Raw genomic sequence first — 19711 nt, 5'->3', positions numbered from 1 at the left:
TTAAATTAAACTGTGATAAAACTGAGGTGATGTTAACTGGTTCTCCCCAGCAGCTTCATAAAGTGGGTAGTGTCAATCTAAAAATTGATGGGGTTGAAGTATGTTGCGCTGGTGTGATCTTTGACTCGGTACTTTCTTTTGAGTCCCATGTTAAAAATACCACCAAGATTTCCTTTTTCCATCTGCGCAACATTGCCCGACTAAGATCCTCCCTTACAGCTGTTGATGCAGAGAAACTGGTCCATGCGTTCATGGAGGAAGTTATGACCATGGAAAGGCTGGGAGAGGGGTTCAAAATGGGTCAACTTTGATGAGCTGTATCTCATGAACGGGATGTCACTCAGGCCTAAAATTTACACTGTGACCACTTCCCCCGAAGGCAAACCTGCATGGAAATTGTTCTCCAAATCAAAGGAGGGCAAGGTTTTGGTGATTGGTTTCATATGGAATGACCCTATTATTATTATTATTATTATTATTATTATTATTATTATTATTATCATTATTATTATTATTATTATTATTATTGAGCAGACATTAACCCTTTAGGCCCCTGTGTGCTAGTTACTCATGTGCAGTAATGTCTTATAGTATAAGTAACATGTAATTTAAAAATAATATATGTAGGTTTTCAAATTGGTTAAAAAATAGTTTAAATATGTTAAAGGTTAAAATGGTTTTATTAACAACACAAGACCATTTACAAATGAGGGGAGGCCATTCGGCTCATTTATGCGCCTCCTTTTCCTTGCTGCTAATTGATCTTAAAACTTTCTGCATCAAGAACATGGCTAGGTAACCCATTCAATAACCTCACCACTCTGTGTGAAGAAGCTTCTCCTTCCTTCATTTCTTCTTAAAGTTGGTATGCTTAGGAAATTAAACAGACTCTAATACCTCTAGTAGTAGTTTCCCTTATGAGCTGAGGGAGCAGCAATAAGGGAGAGATACGGTAATATAAAGACCAGACTAATATAAAACTCTTTCTGCACCTACTCATTGAGTCCTTGTTTGGGCGCTGGAGGATTAGTGAGTTCAATCCTGACTGCTCCTATTCATTACAGTGGACTGAGCATCCTCTACCTTCTAGCTTTCACTGCTGCCCAGGTTTCAAACCACTAGGAACTTGTTTCTCAGGATGCTATTGTTGGCTATAGATCTATCTAGCTGCCTTCTACCTTCAACACAATTTCATGCCAGGTGATCTTAATGCTCACTGGCGTGGCAGAATCTTTCACAATTAATATCGTCTTCAGCTAAATCCAATTTTAAACCTTCAGGTGATAACATTTATTAGCGAAAGTAAAAAAAAAAAAAAGTAATTAAAATATTTAGTAGCCTACATGTGTTAATGCTGATCGTGCTCTTTGATCAGTAACTTGTTCACAGTGTGTTCAGAAAGTTTATTCAAAGTCTCTTGGATTTGTTAGAGAAGAGAGCACTGTGCCTGTGTCATTTTCTTTCAGCAAGCAGAAACAAGGTCAAATACATGAATTAATACTGTATTTACGTATTTTTTGGCATACTGATTTGGAACACAGATTAAACATAGTTTGAACGATAACATTGAAGGTCTTTTACCAGAGATTTGGGACCTCATATTGACCAATGAGGTTAAAGGAAATCTCCGATCCATTTTCTAATTCTTTTTTAACAACTTTGCAACAAGCCTGATTGTATTGTCTGATTTGAATTTGACATTTACTATAACCATTTCACCCAACATCTAGGAAAACAGATTGTGCAGCCTGTGTTACTATGTACCATGTTGCAGTTAAATAATAATGTTGGTTATCAGCATGAGTGTGGTTAGATTGTGGTGTATGTACAGTAGCATTGTCACCACCAACCAAAACTAACAGAGAAATCAACAAAACATGACTTGGGCTTAAAAAAAATTCTCAAAGAAAAGCAGATTTTCTTAAATGAAGTTAGTTACCCAGGTGTGTGTGTTTAGATATCTAAAAGCCATAACAGAGGTTGGTTTGAAAAAGCATGCAGCGGCCCATCTTCCTGACATGAATGTGAGGGCTGTTTGAATGTTAATAGTTTAGAGTGAAATGTTTAATATATGTTTCGGATTGTTCCTAAACATTTTACCGTTGTTGGAAATATGCAGGCATTGGAGTAAGTGTACAGCGTTGGACACTGTATTTCATATTCAGTATTTCTTTACAGTCGTTTTGGTATGCAATTCAATGTTGTACACCTGCAGTCTTACACACAACTGCACGTTTGAGTAATTTAAAGAACAGAGGCGGTACAGTATATATAGTAATGAGCTGACAGCATGGCATGCACACTCCCTGAATGTGAGACAGATTCATTGCACTTTGGATATTCAATAATACATGGGATCTGATATATTTTTGCTCTGATTCATTTCGAGATGATTTACCATAGAAAGACTTGATGATGAATGCAGCCCTGTACAGTACAGCATGTGGAGAGATGTGTATGTTTACCTGCTGTGTGCAGTCAGAGGCTACCAGCAGCTACAGCCCTGTTTACTCTAAACATAATGTTTTTTATTAAACATCACTGCACAGAGCTGCATTATGAGAGTACTCTATGCATCTCGAGGGAGATACAGTGTGCGCTCACAAGATAATTCTGTCCTTGTTCTTTAAGCACAGGAGCTTCTCATGCTCTCAGGACTTATTCAGAGAGCTCCTGTCTGTTTGACCTCTGTTGCTGTTTTTCAGGAATGCTGTACCTGAACCTGGGCCGAGTTTTCCACAGTAGGCAAATGGCCCATGTAATGCATTTCATTACAAAGGGGGCAATTTGCCTCTAGACGGAAACATATTGGCCCCTGTATCTATCTGGGGGGGCAGCTAGGAAACGAGGAGTGAGCTTTAACCACCACTGCTATAGCCAGTATAGGTTCAGTCCCCACAAGCTTTTGGATTCTTGCATTTCTGAAGATGGAGCAAAGCACTTTCACGCTTCCTGTGCATTAGTTACTGGCTTGGGTAAACTCTGGGGCTGCTGACATTCAATTACAGGTTTGGTAATGACCAAGAAAACACTGTCAGTTAACCTTAGGACTGCAGAAAATGAAATAAATAGAATGTTTTAAAAACTGACTCCAGCGAATGTTCATGAGCTGTTTCGTTTTACTCCACTGTAGAATGTACTCCTATAGCAGAAGCAGAATCCCCCAACAGTCCTCTTTTTAGAAAAGGAGTACCATTTGAGACTTGCAGTAAAAGCGCTAGTGACCTAATATGGCTGCCATTGCAATGGGCAGTGCTGTGTGACGCAATTCGGTTGTGTATTCTGTTTCCTGTAGGTGAGATGTGGTTAAAAGCTCTATAACCAAAAAAATACAGACTGTCTGTCTGTTTTTGCATAGTAGTCGCCAGTTCACACCCAGCCTCTGCCCTGTAAAACCATATTGCAGCCATGTGAGTTTTGCTGTCATGCACTTGATCATGCTGATTCTGCCAAATGATGTTCAGAATAGATTCCTAGTCATGACTGGATAATTATTCCTGTGTAAGAGATTTCTCACTGCCATGTACAGTTATGACACTCTGATTACTTTCCTCTCCTAAATGAAACCAGTGATGGATCCAGCCTGGAAAGAGAACACAGGGTAGCATCTTGACATCCTCTGCTGAAGTGATTGACACAATACAAACACCTGTTGTGCATTCATAACCTGCTAACATTAATTTAGATTGCACTGTGCGGCAGTCTTCACAGGGTCCTGAAGTGCAGCACCATACTTCTTAGCTACTGTAGCTAGCTCTCTTCCTCTTCTGCATTGGGTGTCTAAGGTATACCGAGGTCAAACGTACATATTTTTACATTTACAAGCAGGGATGGAAATAAGACTCCTATTGCATAGCAGTTTCCCCCCATTCCAGGTTTTAATACAAGCTTAATTAGCCACAGGGTACAGGAAACAAGCTCAGGTGTGTCTTATTAAACTCATAGTAAAACCAGGAATGGATCAGACTGCTTTACAATGGGAGTCTTACTTCCATCCCTGTAAAAGTATCTTCTGTGGTTAAAGTAGAGATGAAGACTGCCCCAGTGGTGGCCCCCATACTGAAAGGCAGTGCCCCCTCTGTGTAGAGTTTTAGACCAGACTCTGTTTTTCAAGGTACAGTAGTTCCCAATCAGAAAGCTGCAGGCAGCTTTTGGACAGTCCTACACAGTACACTCTCCCGATAAAGGGAGCACAGACTCACTCTTAACAAACACATAGAAAATGCAGGTATAAAAAAGAGAAAAAAAACTGGCAGTGAATGTCTGAAAGCACATTTGCAGGATGTCTTCAGCACTGCCATGCCTGGTTATAATGGAGCCGGTTTAAAAGTGCAGATGGTGCCACCGGCAGTTCAGAGCTGGAGACGGAACAAGTATTTGGGTATCAGGATTGGTATGGAGTGATCTGCCCTGTATTTCAAGCAAAGGTTCATTTTGTAGAAGAGGACATTCTGGGGTGATAACCTTGACAAAAATACTTGTTCTCCTGCTTGCAGGGCTGTGTGGTACACTAGTCCCATTACTAGGGGAATCCCATTTTCTTCCAGTTGATCTGATCTGTCCCAGTCAGCAGCAATCAAAGTCCTCACAGCGTTCTCCTAACTGCTGCTTTGTGGTGCATGGAACTGGGATGTTGGTTATCAGTTTTTACAGACGCACTCAGACCGCTCTCTTAATAATTATCGTGGTATCCCTGAGTAGATAATTGACGTATTATTTCAAGTCTTGAAAGGAGTTAAAATTGTTAACTTAGACCAGTGCATTATGCGCAGTACAGAGACCAGGACCAGAAGACACAGTTGTAAATTAAGTGGAGATAGACTTAGGATGAGGGAAGGAGACACTTCACACAAAGATTGGTGAGGGTATGGAAGAGGTCACTTAGTCATGTTGTTGAAGGAGACACTTCTTCACACAAAGATTGGTGAGGGTATGGAAGAGGTCACTTAGTCATGTTGTTGAAGGAGACACTTCTTCACACAGAGAGTGGTGAGGGTATGGAAGAGGTCACTTAGTCATGTTGTTGAAGGAGACACTTCTTCACATAAAGATTGGTGAGGGTATGGAAGAGGTTACTTAGTCATGTTGTTGAAGGAGACACTTCTTCACATAAAGATTGGTGAGGGTATGGAAGAGGTCACTTAGTCATGTTGTTGAAGGAGACACTTCTTCACATAAAGATTGGTGAGGGTATGGAAGAGGTTACGTAGTCATGTTGTTGAAGGAGACACTTCTTCACACAGAGAGTGGTGAGGGTATGGAAGAGGTTACGTAGTCATGTTGTTGAAGGAGACACTTCTTCACACAGAGAGTGGTGAGGGTATGGAAGAGGTCACTTAGTCATGTTGTTGAAGGAGACACTTCTTCACATAAAGATTGGTGAGGGTATGGAAGAGGTTACTTAGTCATGTTGTTGAAGGAGACACTTCTTCACATAAAGATTGGTGAGGGTATGGAAGAGGTCACTTAGTCATGTTGTTGAAGGAGACACTTCTTCACATAAAGATTGGTGAGGGTATGGAAGAGGTTACGTAGTCATGTTGTTGAAGGAGACACTTCTTCACACAGAGAGTGGCAAGGGTATGGAAGAGGTCACTTAGTCATATTGTTGAAGGAGACACTTCTTCACACAAAGATTGGTGAGGGTATGGAAGAGGTCACTTAGTCATGTTGTTGAAGGAGACACTTCTTCACACAAAGATTGGTGAGGGTATGGAAGAGGTCACTTAGTCATATTGTTGAAGGAGACACTTCTTCACACAAAGATTGGTGAGGGTATGGAAGAGGTTACGTAGTCATGTTGTTGAAGGAGACACTTCTTCACACAGAGTGGCAAGGGTATGGAAGAGGTCACTTAGTCATGTTGTTGAAGGAGACACTTCTTCACACAAAGATTGGTGAGGGTATGGAAGAGGTCACTTAGTCATGTTGTTGAAGGAGACACTTCTTCACACAAAGATTGGTGAGGGTATGGAAGAGGTTACGTAGTCATGTTGTTGAAGGAGACACTTCTTCACACAGAGAGAGTGGCAAGGGTATGGAAGAGGTCACTTAGTCATGTTGTTGAAGGAGACACTTCTTCACATAAAGATTGGTGAGGGTATGGAAGAGGTCACTTAGTCATGTTGTTGAAGGAGACACTTCTTCACACAGAGAGTGGCAAGGGTATGGAAGAGGTTACTTAGTCATGTTGTTGAAGGAGACACTTCTTCACACAGAGATTGGTGAGGGTATGGAAGAGGTCACTTAGTCATATTGTTGAAGGAGACACTTCTTCACACAAAGATTGGTGAGGGTATGGAAGAGGTTACGTAGTCATGTTGTTGAAGGAGACACTTCTTCACATAAAGATTGGTGAGGGTATGGAACAGGTTACTTAGTCATGTTGTTGAAGGAGACACTTCTTCACACAGGGAGTGGCAAGGGTATGGAAGAGGTTACTTAGTCATATTGTTGAAGGGGACACTTCTTCACACAAAGATTGGTGAGGGTATGGAACAGGTTACTTAGTCATGTTGTTGAGGCAGGATCATTTTGACAAAGTTCTGAGATCAATCAGCTACTAGGAACCAGGCGAGGTTAGACAGGACGAGTGCCCTGCTCTCGTTTGTACATTTTCTTAGATTCTTATATTATTATTTTATTATTATTTGTTTATTTAGCAGATGCCTTTATCCAAGGCGACTTACAGAGACTAGGGTGTGTGAACTATGCATCAGCTGCAGAGTCACTTACAATTACGTCTCACCCGAAAGACGGAGCATAAGGAGGTTAAGTGACTTGCTCAGGGTCACACAATGAGTCAGTGGCTGAGATAGGATTTGAACCGGGGACCACCTGGTTACAAGCCCGTTTCTTTAACCACTGGACCACACAGCCTCCATTGAGCCGCTATTGAGCAAGACATTGCTCAATAGCGGTGGTGCCACCAAAGTGCCGTCTACAACAATCAGTTTGATATCTTGGCAGTTTCTCTTCATGGACGGAAGAGGGTGGAGACTATTTGAAACCCCTGTGCAATTGTTCAAAAGACGCAAGATATCAGCAGTACAAATCTTGTGCAGTTGATAGATATACAGTAATGGCATACAAAAAAAACCTGTTCCGGTTAAATTACTTTGGTGACATGGATGAAACTGACCAACTTTTAGAGCGCTACACATTAACATTGCCTGTGCAGAGCGCAGTGTGAACCAAGACTTTGCATAATTGACATGCAGGGAATGACTGACAGTTACATTTTTTTTTTTTTTTTTTTTAACACCAGCTTGTCCTGTGCTGAGTAATTCTGTGAAATATCAGGATGAAAAAATAAATCTGTTTGCAAGGAAGGTTACAGATGTGCCATGCCAGGTTAACTTTCTAAATCATTTGAAATCAGTTCAGCTTCACTGCATTTGTGTACCATGCCTGAGAAAATGATAATGAGAAATGTAATTATTTGTTAATTACCGTGAGGTGGTTAATGGAATTATTTAATTGGATATTGAATGGGATGCAGTAAAAGGTTACAAACAACCCTTTGGGTAAAATGAAATGAGGTTCATATCTGTACTGTAGTTCTGTAATTGAAATGCAGTGTTGATCATAGCGTGCAGTAACCGGCTTGTGGGAACACTCTGCTCTTTCTTTATAATGACAGAGGGAAGGAGACACTTCTTCACACAGAGCGTGGTGAGGGTATGGAGCGGGCATCTAGTCATGTTGTTCAGGCAGAAACTTTTGGATCCTTTTGCTGCGTCTACACTGCCACCTTGGACCTAATCCGACTCATGTCCCGCTGATTGTGGAGATTCTTATCATTTTTCACGTAGCGTTTACACTGCGGTTGTGCCCTGAGCCGGCTTAGGTCTAAATGCTTGCACATACCATCTAGGGTTCCATTACATGAGAGTAGATGTTAAAACTTCATGCTGATTTGAACTCGGCTCTCGCCAAGATAAGCACCAACTAAGACGTAGCTTTACAGTAAACTAATGTGATCCATCTTTATCTCCATCCATTGGCGTTTCCTTCCATATGATGATGTAGATATCCTTCTGCCTGGTGTTGATGGCTGAAGTGTAATGCTGGCTCCAGGGATCAGCTTATTTTGCCTCCCCACACACAACGGCTGTGATGTTGGCTCCGGGGATCAACCACAGTGCAGTATCCCCAACGCATCAGCATGACAACCGTCTGGATCAAGTGGGCACCTTCCATCCTCTGTGTTTCATCTACTAGCCCACGACACCTCAAGAGGGCTCAACAGTGATTCTGGCGTCCCAGCATCACCCCCCTCCGTCCCCCACTCAACTCAACCCAGCTTACTTACCCATACATCAGGGTTTCTTTCTTTCTATTGTGCTTGAGATCCACGTGCTCGGTGACGTCAAAATGACCAGTGAAGGGATGACGAGTTTTCCCCTGTAACAAAGTCAGTGGGAATCAACAATCAACAACACACCTCTCGGTTCTATGAAGAAGGAACGAAATGTTTTAAATAATTACAAATAATTTAGATAGTGTAACAAATTATTATTATTATTATTATTATTATTATTATTATTATTATTATTATTATTATTATTATTATTTATTCATTTGCAGTTGTAGTATTTGTAAAAAGGCTAATTTGAAAAAATAATTTGAAAAAATATTTGTCAACTGCAGTTTTATACAGTAAATGTTTTTTCCCCAGTATCCCTGTGGCTGCTTAGCCTATTTTAACAAAAAAATAAAGGACTTATGCATCATAAAATTATGTATATATATATATACAAGGTAAGACAATATTGGTGAAGAAACAGAATAGAGTTCTTCAGAAAACAAAAGGATCTTTATTATTACAGTAATAAACAGCAAATTTACTTCTTACTGAAGGTGAAATCCTACATAAAGGTCAGGAACCACTATGTTGTGTCAGAAACCCAGGGCCATGTTGAGCTTTTAGGTACCATTTCAATCAATTCATTTGTTTAGCCAGGTAAGAAACCAGTTACAATGATGACCCGGCCAGGAAAGCCCAAACTGCACAACATATTACTACAGTAGCACCCATACCACTGGATGTAGCATCCATACATCTGACTGCAGTGTCAGCAGGTGATCACGAGGAACACCAGGGTGCATATCATCTGCAGATGTGTAAGGAATTCTGTATCTTGCACAGTTTAGCACAGCATTGCAATGCTTTTTATTGCGCTGGCATGTGATATGGAGCAGCTCCTCCAGATCACATCTGGTTAGGGTTCAGAGCAATTAAATTCTTAATTGAAATCTGCATCTGCCTTTCAAAGACCAGCCCTGGAACTGCAGTGAGTAACAGCATCAGTACACAACCACACAGCAAGACAAGTACAAATATAGCAGGACCAGAAATAAGCAGAGTTTTATAAATACAGTCTAGGGGCAGGGCATGTGAAGCAAGGTACAAGAAAAGGTTCAAGAAAAGGTTCAGCACCTGATTCACACTTAAAATAAAAACAGGTTGTACCAACCTGACACTTGGGGAGTTCAGAAATAGCACAGTGCAGTACCCTGTTTATGACATTCCAAATGATACCTGGCGTGACAGCACAAGTTATCAGTATGCAATTTATCTTAATTGCTTAGTAGATATCTCATCCAGTCTCTGTTCAGAGCCCTCCTTGTTATTGTGAAACCCAGCAGTAATTGCGTACAGATCCCTGATGTAATTCATGCTGAAGGGGTGCTTATTAAATTATTTTGGCGTAACGTGATGACTGATCAGGGTCACTGGCCCTGACCAAGCTTCTGTACACCCATTTGTATTGAGTGTGTACAGTACAGGTCATCTTTCCATCTACAGAGTGGAGTCCACAGTATACCGTACCAACAAAATCACCAAGTGGGTCTGCAGCAATTTTATAGTGTGGTAATAATTTCAAAATTAGTACATGTTACTGTACATTAAAGAAGTCTGTGAGGAGTAAAATAAACCTGGTACACCCATCAAATGAGCTTTACAAACAGAAGAGAAACACTCCTTTGTATAGCACAGTAGTACAGAATTGGTTTTTCTTTGCATGATGTGCACATGGTCATTTTTGACACTGAATACTTTTAAACCACTGTTTGTTCAAGTTTATTGATATTTTTATCTTAACCCGCAATATAATTCTGCAGCAGTAGGGCTTACATTACCCCCAAACCTCCCGGAAACCAAGTAGTACTTTCTGTACATATACTTCAGTTATGTACAGTATGTTATTTTAAAGTATTGTATTTTTGAATTTAGACAATTAAGGAAATGAATGAATGAACCTGGCACAAATTCATCACTGTAATCCAGTATCCAGAGTGAATGCCTGAAAGCATACTTGCATATTATAGTTATCAATCACAAGCGAGTGTCTTAATCACAATGCAAAAGAGCCGGGCGCGTCTACAGTTGTGGTTTTAGACTTTTTAACCACTGTCAGAGAACAAAATATGTAACCACTGCTTTTCTCAAGACCTGCCTGTTTTAGTGTCTCACTACAAAACACATCCACAGTTACCATAATGTGTGTGTCTTTCATGTAGGACAATGTGAGCCCTACTGTTATTTTCCGGGATTGTTTTGTTGGCTCTCATTTCCTTTGATGGCAGTGCCACGTGTAACGACTGTATGGGCACACTAGTAATAGGCAGTGCTGCTCTCCAGTCTTCCCCACTTCTCCCCAAAAGGAACTCTGGAACTCCAGTATGTTTTAAGGAAGGTAGCTTCAGTTCAATTTCTTAAATGTTCAAATGTCATCATTCAACACAATTAAACATTTAAACTGTATTATTCAACACATTTAAACGTTTACATTTTTATTAAACACAATTAAACATTTAAATGTCATCAATCAACACAAGTAAAAAGTTTAAACTTGTATGTTTGGAATGTTTGTAACCAATCAGAAATCCCCAATTAACTAATTTAGGCCTTGGTTAGAATAAAGACCAGGACTGGAATTGATCTTGAGGACCAGAGTTGAGTACCACTGATGTAAACATTGGAGCTAACACCTATTTGGCCTGCACATTTTGATGGGAAAAAAGGCTCCTTCCAAAGTTGGCACTTCCACTCCTGGTCTTTGTTCCAACCCTGGTGTACATTGTTTAGTTGAACCAATTAAATCTCCACCCAGACCCTGAAGTAGTTTATTATCCATTTGATACCTAAAAGTGCACTCTTAAACTGGCTTGTGCAGTGTGTGTTTTATGTTTTTTACTGTAATGCCTTCTTCTTATTCTCATTAGACTGAAGGCTAGGGTGCTGGAAAGCCAGGGTAATGGAACATATTATTATTGTAATATATGATAAATCTCAAATGTGTTTTCCTTATGATAGCGCAGGTTGTAAATTCCCATTTTCAAAGAGTAAATGGAGTATTTGGATAGGAAGAGGGAGCTCTGTGCAGCTCAGCTGATATTAGAAAGAGTATTGACATGGAGGGCTTGGAAAATCACTGCATGTTTCTTATCAGCTGGCAAACAAATGATGGGACGCGCTGCTCAATTAAGGATGCGTTTATCCCTAGAAGAGGTTTGCACAGCGGTGGGGAGGATCAAAGATGCAGAGGGATTATCTGTGGAAATACAATTCAAGGGTTTGGAACGGAGGTTACCGTTGCTGGCCATCAAGGTACTTTTATATTCCCTTCATTGAATATTGGCCTCTTGTCTTCCTTATTCAGCTACGGGCATCCCAGACCACGGGACATTCAGAAGGAAAGCAAAGCATTGAAAAAGCAAATCAATTTGTAAAGTGGAGATTTAAACTGTTTGCCATAACGCTAAAGGCAGCCTTTACCAGTTATTAATCACATTAAACTCTGATTATCTTGCATTAACCGGGCAGTTGACCTTGTCTGCTCTTACCAGAATGGAATGCCCTCTCGTCAAGGTTCTATTGCCTAAATAATTCCATAATTACTGTTTTAATTCAGTCTGGTTAATTCAATTCATGCCCTCATGAGTCTGAGGGATATCAGGATGTGTCCCTGCAGCAACACGGTCCTCCTGAGTCCCTCTGCATTTCTTGTCTCACCTCAACAGCGGGTTATTGGTGAAATACTGTTGGTTTGAAGACTCCTGCAGTGAAATGGTGTGTAATTATGTGTATGAGGCTCTGAATTAACCCTGTCCTCACAATGCAGATCTCCAGCAGGACTGTGTGAAAGCTCACAGAGCAACGTGCTGGTATTGAGTTACTGTTTTGTTTGTAGATGCATGGGTAGACGAGAGCGCTGCCCTCCATGTTAGAGCTGCAGAGCGGGAGTTCCGATTTACTGCCAATTCAGCCACTCTCTCTCTAACGATCTGTGTGACATAGAAGAGTCTTCAGTAAAAAAACTACACCAGCGTTTCAGAGAACTGTCTTTTATACATTCCTATACGTTTTAGTAAGCCCATTGTTGCCGCCACTGCTAATATCTCATAAACTGTTTCAGTTGCCGTACAAGCGATCTACAGTAGAAGGGTCACTATCCCTTAGAAAAGTTTACTATAGTAAAAGCGAAGGCATGGTAAAGCAATGGAAAGCATTGTAAAGAACAGCAAGGTATAAAGCATATTCATAAACATGGCAATCCAGAATAAACTGTGGTAAATGCATAGTATACTGTATGCAATGAGAAAAGCATGGTGAAACTGCAGAAATACTGTGGTAAACTTTTATACGGGTAAGCTTGCTGTGATGCTAGTTGGGAAACATGGTACTGTGCTTGTAGTGTAGCAGCTGCAGGAGCCACATTACTAAGTGCTGTCTGTGAGTTTGGCTGCTATTGAGAAACTGTCTCTGAATGAATAAGTAAAGGTGCAGTAGCAGTGTGGCGGCTGGCACTTCACTGCGTGTAAATCCAGCTTTAATCCCTGATCGCATCAGCTCGATGTCTTGAAATTGAAGTGCTCCTGATTGAGTGTTTCCAAGTGGTAGCACTTTATTGTTTAGATCTGAGTGTAATTGCTGTCTCCCTAATTGCTGGTCTGGAAGCAGGGGCACAGTTCAGAGTCCCAGAGTCTGCGCAGATCATCCCAAGACCGGTTCAGGATTGATTTCTTTATTTCCTCATTGAGTCTGAGCGTTAGATGCATTTGGCTGCCTGTCAGGACAAAATGAACCATCTGCAGCAGCAGCTTTTAGAAATAAAATGTGTGCTTTTGGTGAGTTTTTAAATCACAGTGAAATGTCCTCTTAAGTGCAAGCGTTGAAGCCAGAATGTCCTTCACTTGGGAGCTAAAACAGAGAGCAGTGGTTCTTCAAGGTGAAGTATTGAGTGTTCTTTTAATCTCATGATTGCACGAACCTCGCTCTGCAGTAAACAGCAGTGTTTGTTATTCACTCAGCATCCACAAACAAACAAAGCAGATCTGTCTGACTGAACATGAATGCTTTTTTCTAAGTTACACCTATTCAGTGCAAGGTTAAGTTTTCTGAAACTAATAAAAGTAGTTTTCCTGGTGTTGAAGTGACCTCATAGCACCTCTGTTCTGAACTCCAAAGTGTGACCAACAGGACAAAGCACCCCGAATTCCCAGACTGAGACCAGGGCGTGAACTCGGTACCTAGTCCTTCCCAGCCCAGAGGCTTAACCACTGTACAAAGGAGCCAGTTACAGAGCTCATGCATTTCCTTCTTCATCCTCTTTTCCCTGTGTACTGTAGTTAGCTATACTGTCAAAATACATACCAAGCATCAAAATAAACTTATTACTTTTAAAACACATTTATTTTTTAAATAAGGTATATAAATGATGGACATTGATGAAATGTTTTGGTTTCTTTTTAATCACTCCATCATGACACGCTTGAGTGACTGACTGAAGTCGGCTGTTGAATTGCAAGCTTGAATAAAAGCAATAAAGAAAATCACAGAAAAAAAACAATATGCCACGTCTGCCAAGAGAGCAGCGCCTTCGTGCATTCGGCATGTTGGAGGCTGGACTAGGGTAGCGTACTGTGGCTCACAGTCTTGGGTGCTCACAGCTGGCGATTTCAAACCTGGCGAGACGGTATAACCAGACACACTCTGTCAATGACAGGCCACGAACTGGGAGACCAAGAGTCACAACACCTGCCCAAGATCGACAGATCATTTTGCAGCATCTTCGTGATGTCTGTTGTTAATCAGCACAATAAAAAGTCTCTGCACCTGCTCTAAAACAGAGTTTGTCATTTTTCGATCACATGTAGTGAATTTTATCCAAATATAAGTGATCATTTTCTTTTGATGTTCAGTATATGTTTTTCTTTTTCAGAAATGTGTCTCTGCACTTGCTTCAAAACACAACTCTGTTTAAGGTACTGAAGTGACTACAGTATTCAGTGAGTTTACTGCACCATTGAAACCAGGCCTGAGATGCTCAACGTGTTCCCCCAGCCCAAATCCTTTCTCATAAGCAGGACTGTCTCCCAGTACTCTGCCCCCTGCAGGACATGTTCCCACTGAACACACCATATTAACACGGCCCTGTTATTGATGTGTTTTCAAACAGGACCCGGCGGCCTCATCCGTCTCCGAGGGCGATTCAGACACACGAGAGGGGGAGACCGTGGCCATCAATTACAAGCCGTCCCCGCTGCAGATGAAAATAGGTGAGTCTGCACCATGCATCTAAACACATTTCCAACAGGCAGCACCCAGATGCACCAAGGACAGCTGCATGATTTTTAGTCTTATGGAAGTTTTCCTCTTAGAATTACTTGGGAATCTTATGGTTGATGGCTGGTTTTACAGATTCGATTAATCTTCTGTCACCTTAACTAGGATAACATTACCCAAGATTATTGAGTGTGACCTCGGGTCTGATATAGCAGGGTCACTGTAAGCTTGTAGTGACCTCGGGTCTGATATAGCAGGGTCACTGTAAGCTTGTAGTGACCTTGGGTCTGATATAGCAGAGTCACTGTAAGCTTGTAGTGACCTTGGGTCTGATATAGCAGGGTCACTGTAAGCTTGTAGTGACCTCGGGTCTGATATAGCAGGGTCACTGTAAGCTTGTAGTGGTGCTGTTTTGGAAACACTGCTGTGCTATAGCAGCTGCAGGAGCCACTATCCGCAATACTGGCTCTGTGTCTGGCTGTGTTTGAGAAACTCTCTCTGAATAAATAAGTAAAGGCAGCAATGTGGGAGCTGGCACTTAAACACAGTTCTAATGCAACACACAGCAGCACCAAAATCTCAGGTCTGAGCGTCCTGTGTTACTGCGATGCTGGGAATAAAAAGCCATCCTTTCAGAGCTGACAGAGCTCATTACTCACCAGTCACTGCTGGAATACTAACCACTGCTGTGGAGGTCACAAGCATGCGCCTAGCGGGGCACTGCGTGCTGGAAAACTACAATCAGCAGGTTGTACTGTACTGTATGTGAGGGGGTTGTCAATGGTACCATCTGACCTCAATGATAGGGCTTGAGTTAAGGGATTTTATCTGAACAAGAGTAAAAAATAGAATAAGGATCTTGCATCTGATAGCTTGTAACAGATGGAAATTGTGTCACATTAAAATTGTCTGTACTGTTTAATTCTTCTTATTGAACTATAATTAAAAGAAATGATAGTATGGTATTGGGTGCCGTGTAAGATACAAGCTGATTTTCATTTTCAAGGTCAGAGCGTCCTACTGCAGTTGATGTCAGCTTGTAGCGCACAGCCTCTTCCCTATATGGTATTCTGTATGTGTTTGGCAGTATGGAAAGATTATCACGCCTGGAGTGCTGGTTTCCTGCAAACGTTGCCATTCGAGGGACTCCTGAGAGACGTGTCATGATGGACACGCTGGTCAAGGCACTCAGTTTAGAGACAAGCGGATCACACATTGCCATTCGAGGGACTCCTGAGAGACTGTCATGATGGACATGCTGGTCAAGGCACTCAGTTTAGAGACAAGCGGATCACACATTGCCATTCGAGGGACTCCTGAGAGACGTGTCATGATGGACACGCTGGTCAAGGCACTCAGTTTAGAGACAAGCGGATCACACATTGCCATTCGAGGGACTCCTGAGAGACTGTCATGATGGACATGCTGGTCAAGGCACTCAGTTTAGAGACAAGCAGATCACACAGGCACCCACGATCCTGCACCTTGTGAAGTCACTCACATCCTTCTTCTCTACCTTGATTGCTCCTGAATAGCACATCTCTCACGCAGCTTATTGTGTGTTGAACTAGAGCAGCACCTGACACAGTGGCGACCCAGGGGACTTTTACAACCTGAAAAAAGAAACAAGGACCAGGGGTCACAACTGGAGATTAGATAAAGGAGCATTCAGAACATAAAATAGGAGGCACTTTTTTTACCAAGAGAATTGTGGGAGTCTGGATCCAACTCCCCATTAATGTTGTTAAAGCCGACACACTGGGATCCTTCAAGAAGCTACTTGATGAGATTCTGGGATCAGTAAGCTACTAACAACCAAATGAGCAAGGTGGGCTGAATGGCCTCCTCTCGTTTGTAAACAAAACAAAAAAAAAAACATTTTAATACACTGCAGACTCCGGTACAGTATAAGAGAAACGTGTAAAAGCCTCAATTTAGTTTACTACTAATACATGTTTAGAAAATCCATACACTATAAATTAGCATTATGAGGCTGACAATATATTTTTGTATTATGTTGCAATCGCATACTGACTCAGTGGCATTCCGGTTCTTTATTAAACAACCAATCTGATTGGATCTGGCTGTAGATGTATGTATCTGTACTCACAGAGTACAGATCCAATCACATATTCACGGTTTTTGTAATTGCTCTTATTTAAAATCGTTCTTAGCCATTTATTATACTTACTACTTGCTCTTAATGGAATTTACTCTTATAACCAAATATTAAATTCAACTGCTCTTAGTCGTAATCACTCTCAAATGTAATTATTTACTGTGTTTGTTTTCTCTCATTTGAATTTGCTCTTATTTACTACTGATTTTATTGTCTTTTATAACTGCTCTTATCTGTAATGTGATACTTTGAAATGTGATACTTTGTAACAACTGTAAGTCGCCCTGGATAAGGGTGTCTGCTAAGAAAATAATAATAATAATAATAATAATAATAATAATAATAATAATAATAATAATAATAGTTTTATAAAAGGATTGCACATGTTTTACAACTGTAAAACGGGCACTGAGGGTTCTGAGTTCTTGGATGGGATTTTTCTCAAACACACGCAATGGCATAAACACGCAATTAAGACGTGATTTGCAGGGGCAATGTCTCTGTGCGCTTTAGCCCTTGATGCATATGTTATTCTGTATATGCATATGTAATTTTGTATGTGCATATGTAATTCTGGGGCGTTTCTGAACGAAACCACTAAAATTGGGAGGGGATTTTGCAAATTAGGTCTATTAAATATTCAGTCTAATTTATTAAAGCTGCCAGTAATTGCGGACCTTGCATTTGCTTGATTATTTTAAGAATTCTGAAAAGCAGGCGTTAATTTGCTGCATTCAGACAGTAGGCTATGTAAAAGGCAAAGTGATGTGGGAGACTTGTTTGCAGCAAGAAGGAGACATCGTTTTCAAGGACAAAGAAACATTTAATAACATTTTGCAAAGGGCTAATTTTTAAACCCTTCTGATCAAGTCAGATTGTAAATTGCGGTTTATAATACTGTATTGTTTTGCAAACTCTAATTTTCAATACATGTTTCATAACTTACATGACAAAAAAGAAAGTCTGCAAATAGAGAATATAGAATCCATGTAAAAAAAGGTTCTTAGAAGCACCTAAAAAGGTCACCCCACAGTGGCAAAGCAAGGTTCTAACGAGAGCCTTTACTTCTGGAGTGTAGACATTATTATAAGACTGGTGGAGGAGATTAGGCGCACTAAAGAAAAAGTCTCATATACATGTAATACAGTGAGGGCTCATCCTCCACCGTTATTTTAGTAATGCCTACAGAATTTATGTTTTGTAATATGGCATTCTGGTAGTTAACAATACTGGTTCAGGCAGTGTTGTTAAATTCGAGTTTGAAAGAAAACGGTAAAAAAAAAGGACAGAGGCGACAGATGACACAGTTAGTTTGTAGCTAGAGCAAATACAGTACAGCTGGTTGTAGGCACATCTGAATAATGTAGCGATATTATAGACCATGCAGATATGCTTTAAAGTCATACATAGAGTCAGAAATACAGACATACATAAGAAATAGGAGAGATGTAACTGCACAAGAATTTAAGAAGATATAAGTCGTAGTTAAACTGAAGACTGTTCGTATGAAGCTGTATGGTTATGTTGTTGAACATATTGCTGTACAATGGAAGGATTTTCCACCCGTTTGACTGCCATGGATGTAAGTAAATAAAACGTATTGTTTATCAAGTTTGAAAAGTCTATACGCCTGGAATTATTCTATACGAAATAAGAAGCTGAACTAATATGCAAAGGACAATAACTGGATGATGCGTCGTAATGTACAAGCAACCTAGTCTACAAACTCTGAAGTGGTACATTTGTTTATTAAGAAGCCACCGCACATTCCATATTTGATTCCTTTGTCCTGGAGATGTAATTCAAGCTTGTAACGCATCTTCATGTGTTACAAGTACTGCTTGTACCAAAATCTCCACTTCCATATTGATAAATTTCAGTTTTTCCGAGCATCCTCATCACCATGGCTAGTAGCAGGCTGAGGTCTTTGTGTGCCATTCATTTTCTTTTGGAACGTGTAGCTACACATGCAGTGTTGACCCAAACCCGCTATTCATTGTGAGAGGTGTGTAATTCTCCATCTCTAATTGCGGTGAGGGGTATTTAAATTGGTTGATTGCGGAATCGCCTGCTTCACCTTATTAGTCTTATAAAACAGGTGGTTATTTTGACGCTGAGCGCGGCCGTACTGAACACGCACATTACAGGGCTTTTTGCGCTCAGTTTTTCCCCTTTACAGATTTGGGCCTTAGAGTTCTAAAACCCAAACCAATATTCTGTCTTCCAAAAAAAATGTAACGCTGATACTATGTCTAACAAGTCTCCAACAAGAATCTGCAGTATTTATATGTTTTATCAGAATGGTTGTTCTGCACATTAATCCTACAACTTTGTCTTAGACAAAAAACTGAATTGGAAAGCAATTTGCTAGCCTGACCCGGAGCTAAGTGCTGTATGTTAACAGCAGAGTCTGACAGGGTTTGCCATGTGAAGGGTTTTTTTTTTTAAACCATTTACTGTTAAAACCTTTGTAGAAGTGAAACATGTGAGTTTTGATTTGACTGAATGGATGGAGTTATGTGGTTCGCATACCAGTGTTAAACATGTCACTTTCAATACTTCTGCATGGATAAGGCTTACAATATGAGATTAAATAATGTAACATTGCCCCTGTTACAGTATTCCAAAGACTAGCTGGACTGCTACACTGGAATCAGATAGCAGTGTACTGTATCACAGGACTGAATAAGATCTGGGGCAATCTGACAGTTATCAAGCTGAACCCAAAGCTGTCTTACAGCCCTTATAAAAGTTCCCCATGGTACAGGGATGGAAGTAAGACTTGTTGCATAGTGTTTTCACTCATTTCAGGTTTTACTATGAGCTTGATTACCCACATTGTATAGGTAACAGGTTCAGGTGTGTCTTATTAAAGTCGTAGTAAAACCAGGAATGGATCAAACCGCTATGCAATAGGAGTCGTATTTCCACCCCTGTAATAAAAGTATAGCAAAATGTAATAAAGTGTGGCAAAGCAGGTAAGTATTGTAAAGCCCAGAGTGGTAAGGTAAAGAATA

General features: G+C 40.6%; 1 protein-coding gene across 2 annotated transcripts in view; it reads left to right on the top strand.

The window, feature by feature from the left end:
* Positions 1 to 19711, top strand: part of LOC117973442 (protein FAM219A) — a 58370-nt gene that overhangs the window by 14061 nt on the left and 24598 nt on the right. For both annotated transcript variants that reach the window (XM_059028748.1, XM_059028699.1), the window contains exon 2: positions 14469 to 14568. In XM_059028748.1, coding sequence (XP_058884731.1) covers positions 14469 to 14568 — 100 coding nt within the window. The remainder of the gene's footprint in view (positions 1 to 14468; positions 14569 to 19711) is intronic.

Source organism: Acipenser ruthenus, chromosome 1, assembly GCF_902713425.1.
Source record: "Acipenser ruthenus chromosome 1, fAciRut3.2 maternal haplotype, whole genome shotgun sequence".
Lineage (NCBI taxonomy): Eukaryota > Metazoa > Chordata > Actinopteri > Acipenseriformes > Acipenseridae > Acipenser > Acipenser ruthenus.
Note: the sequence above shows the minus strand (reverse complement) of the source record. Positions and strands in the feature narration are given on the sequence as shown.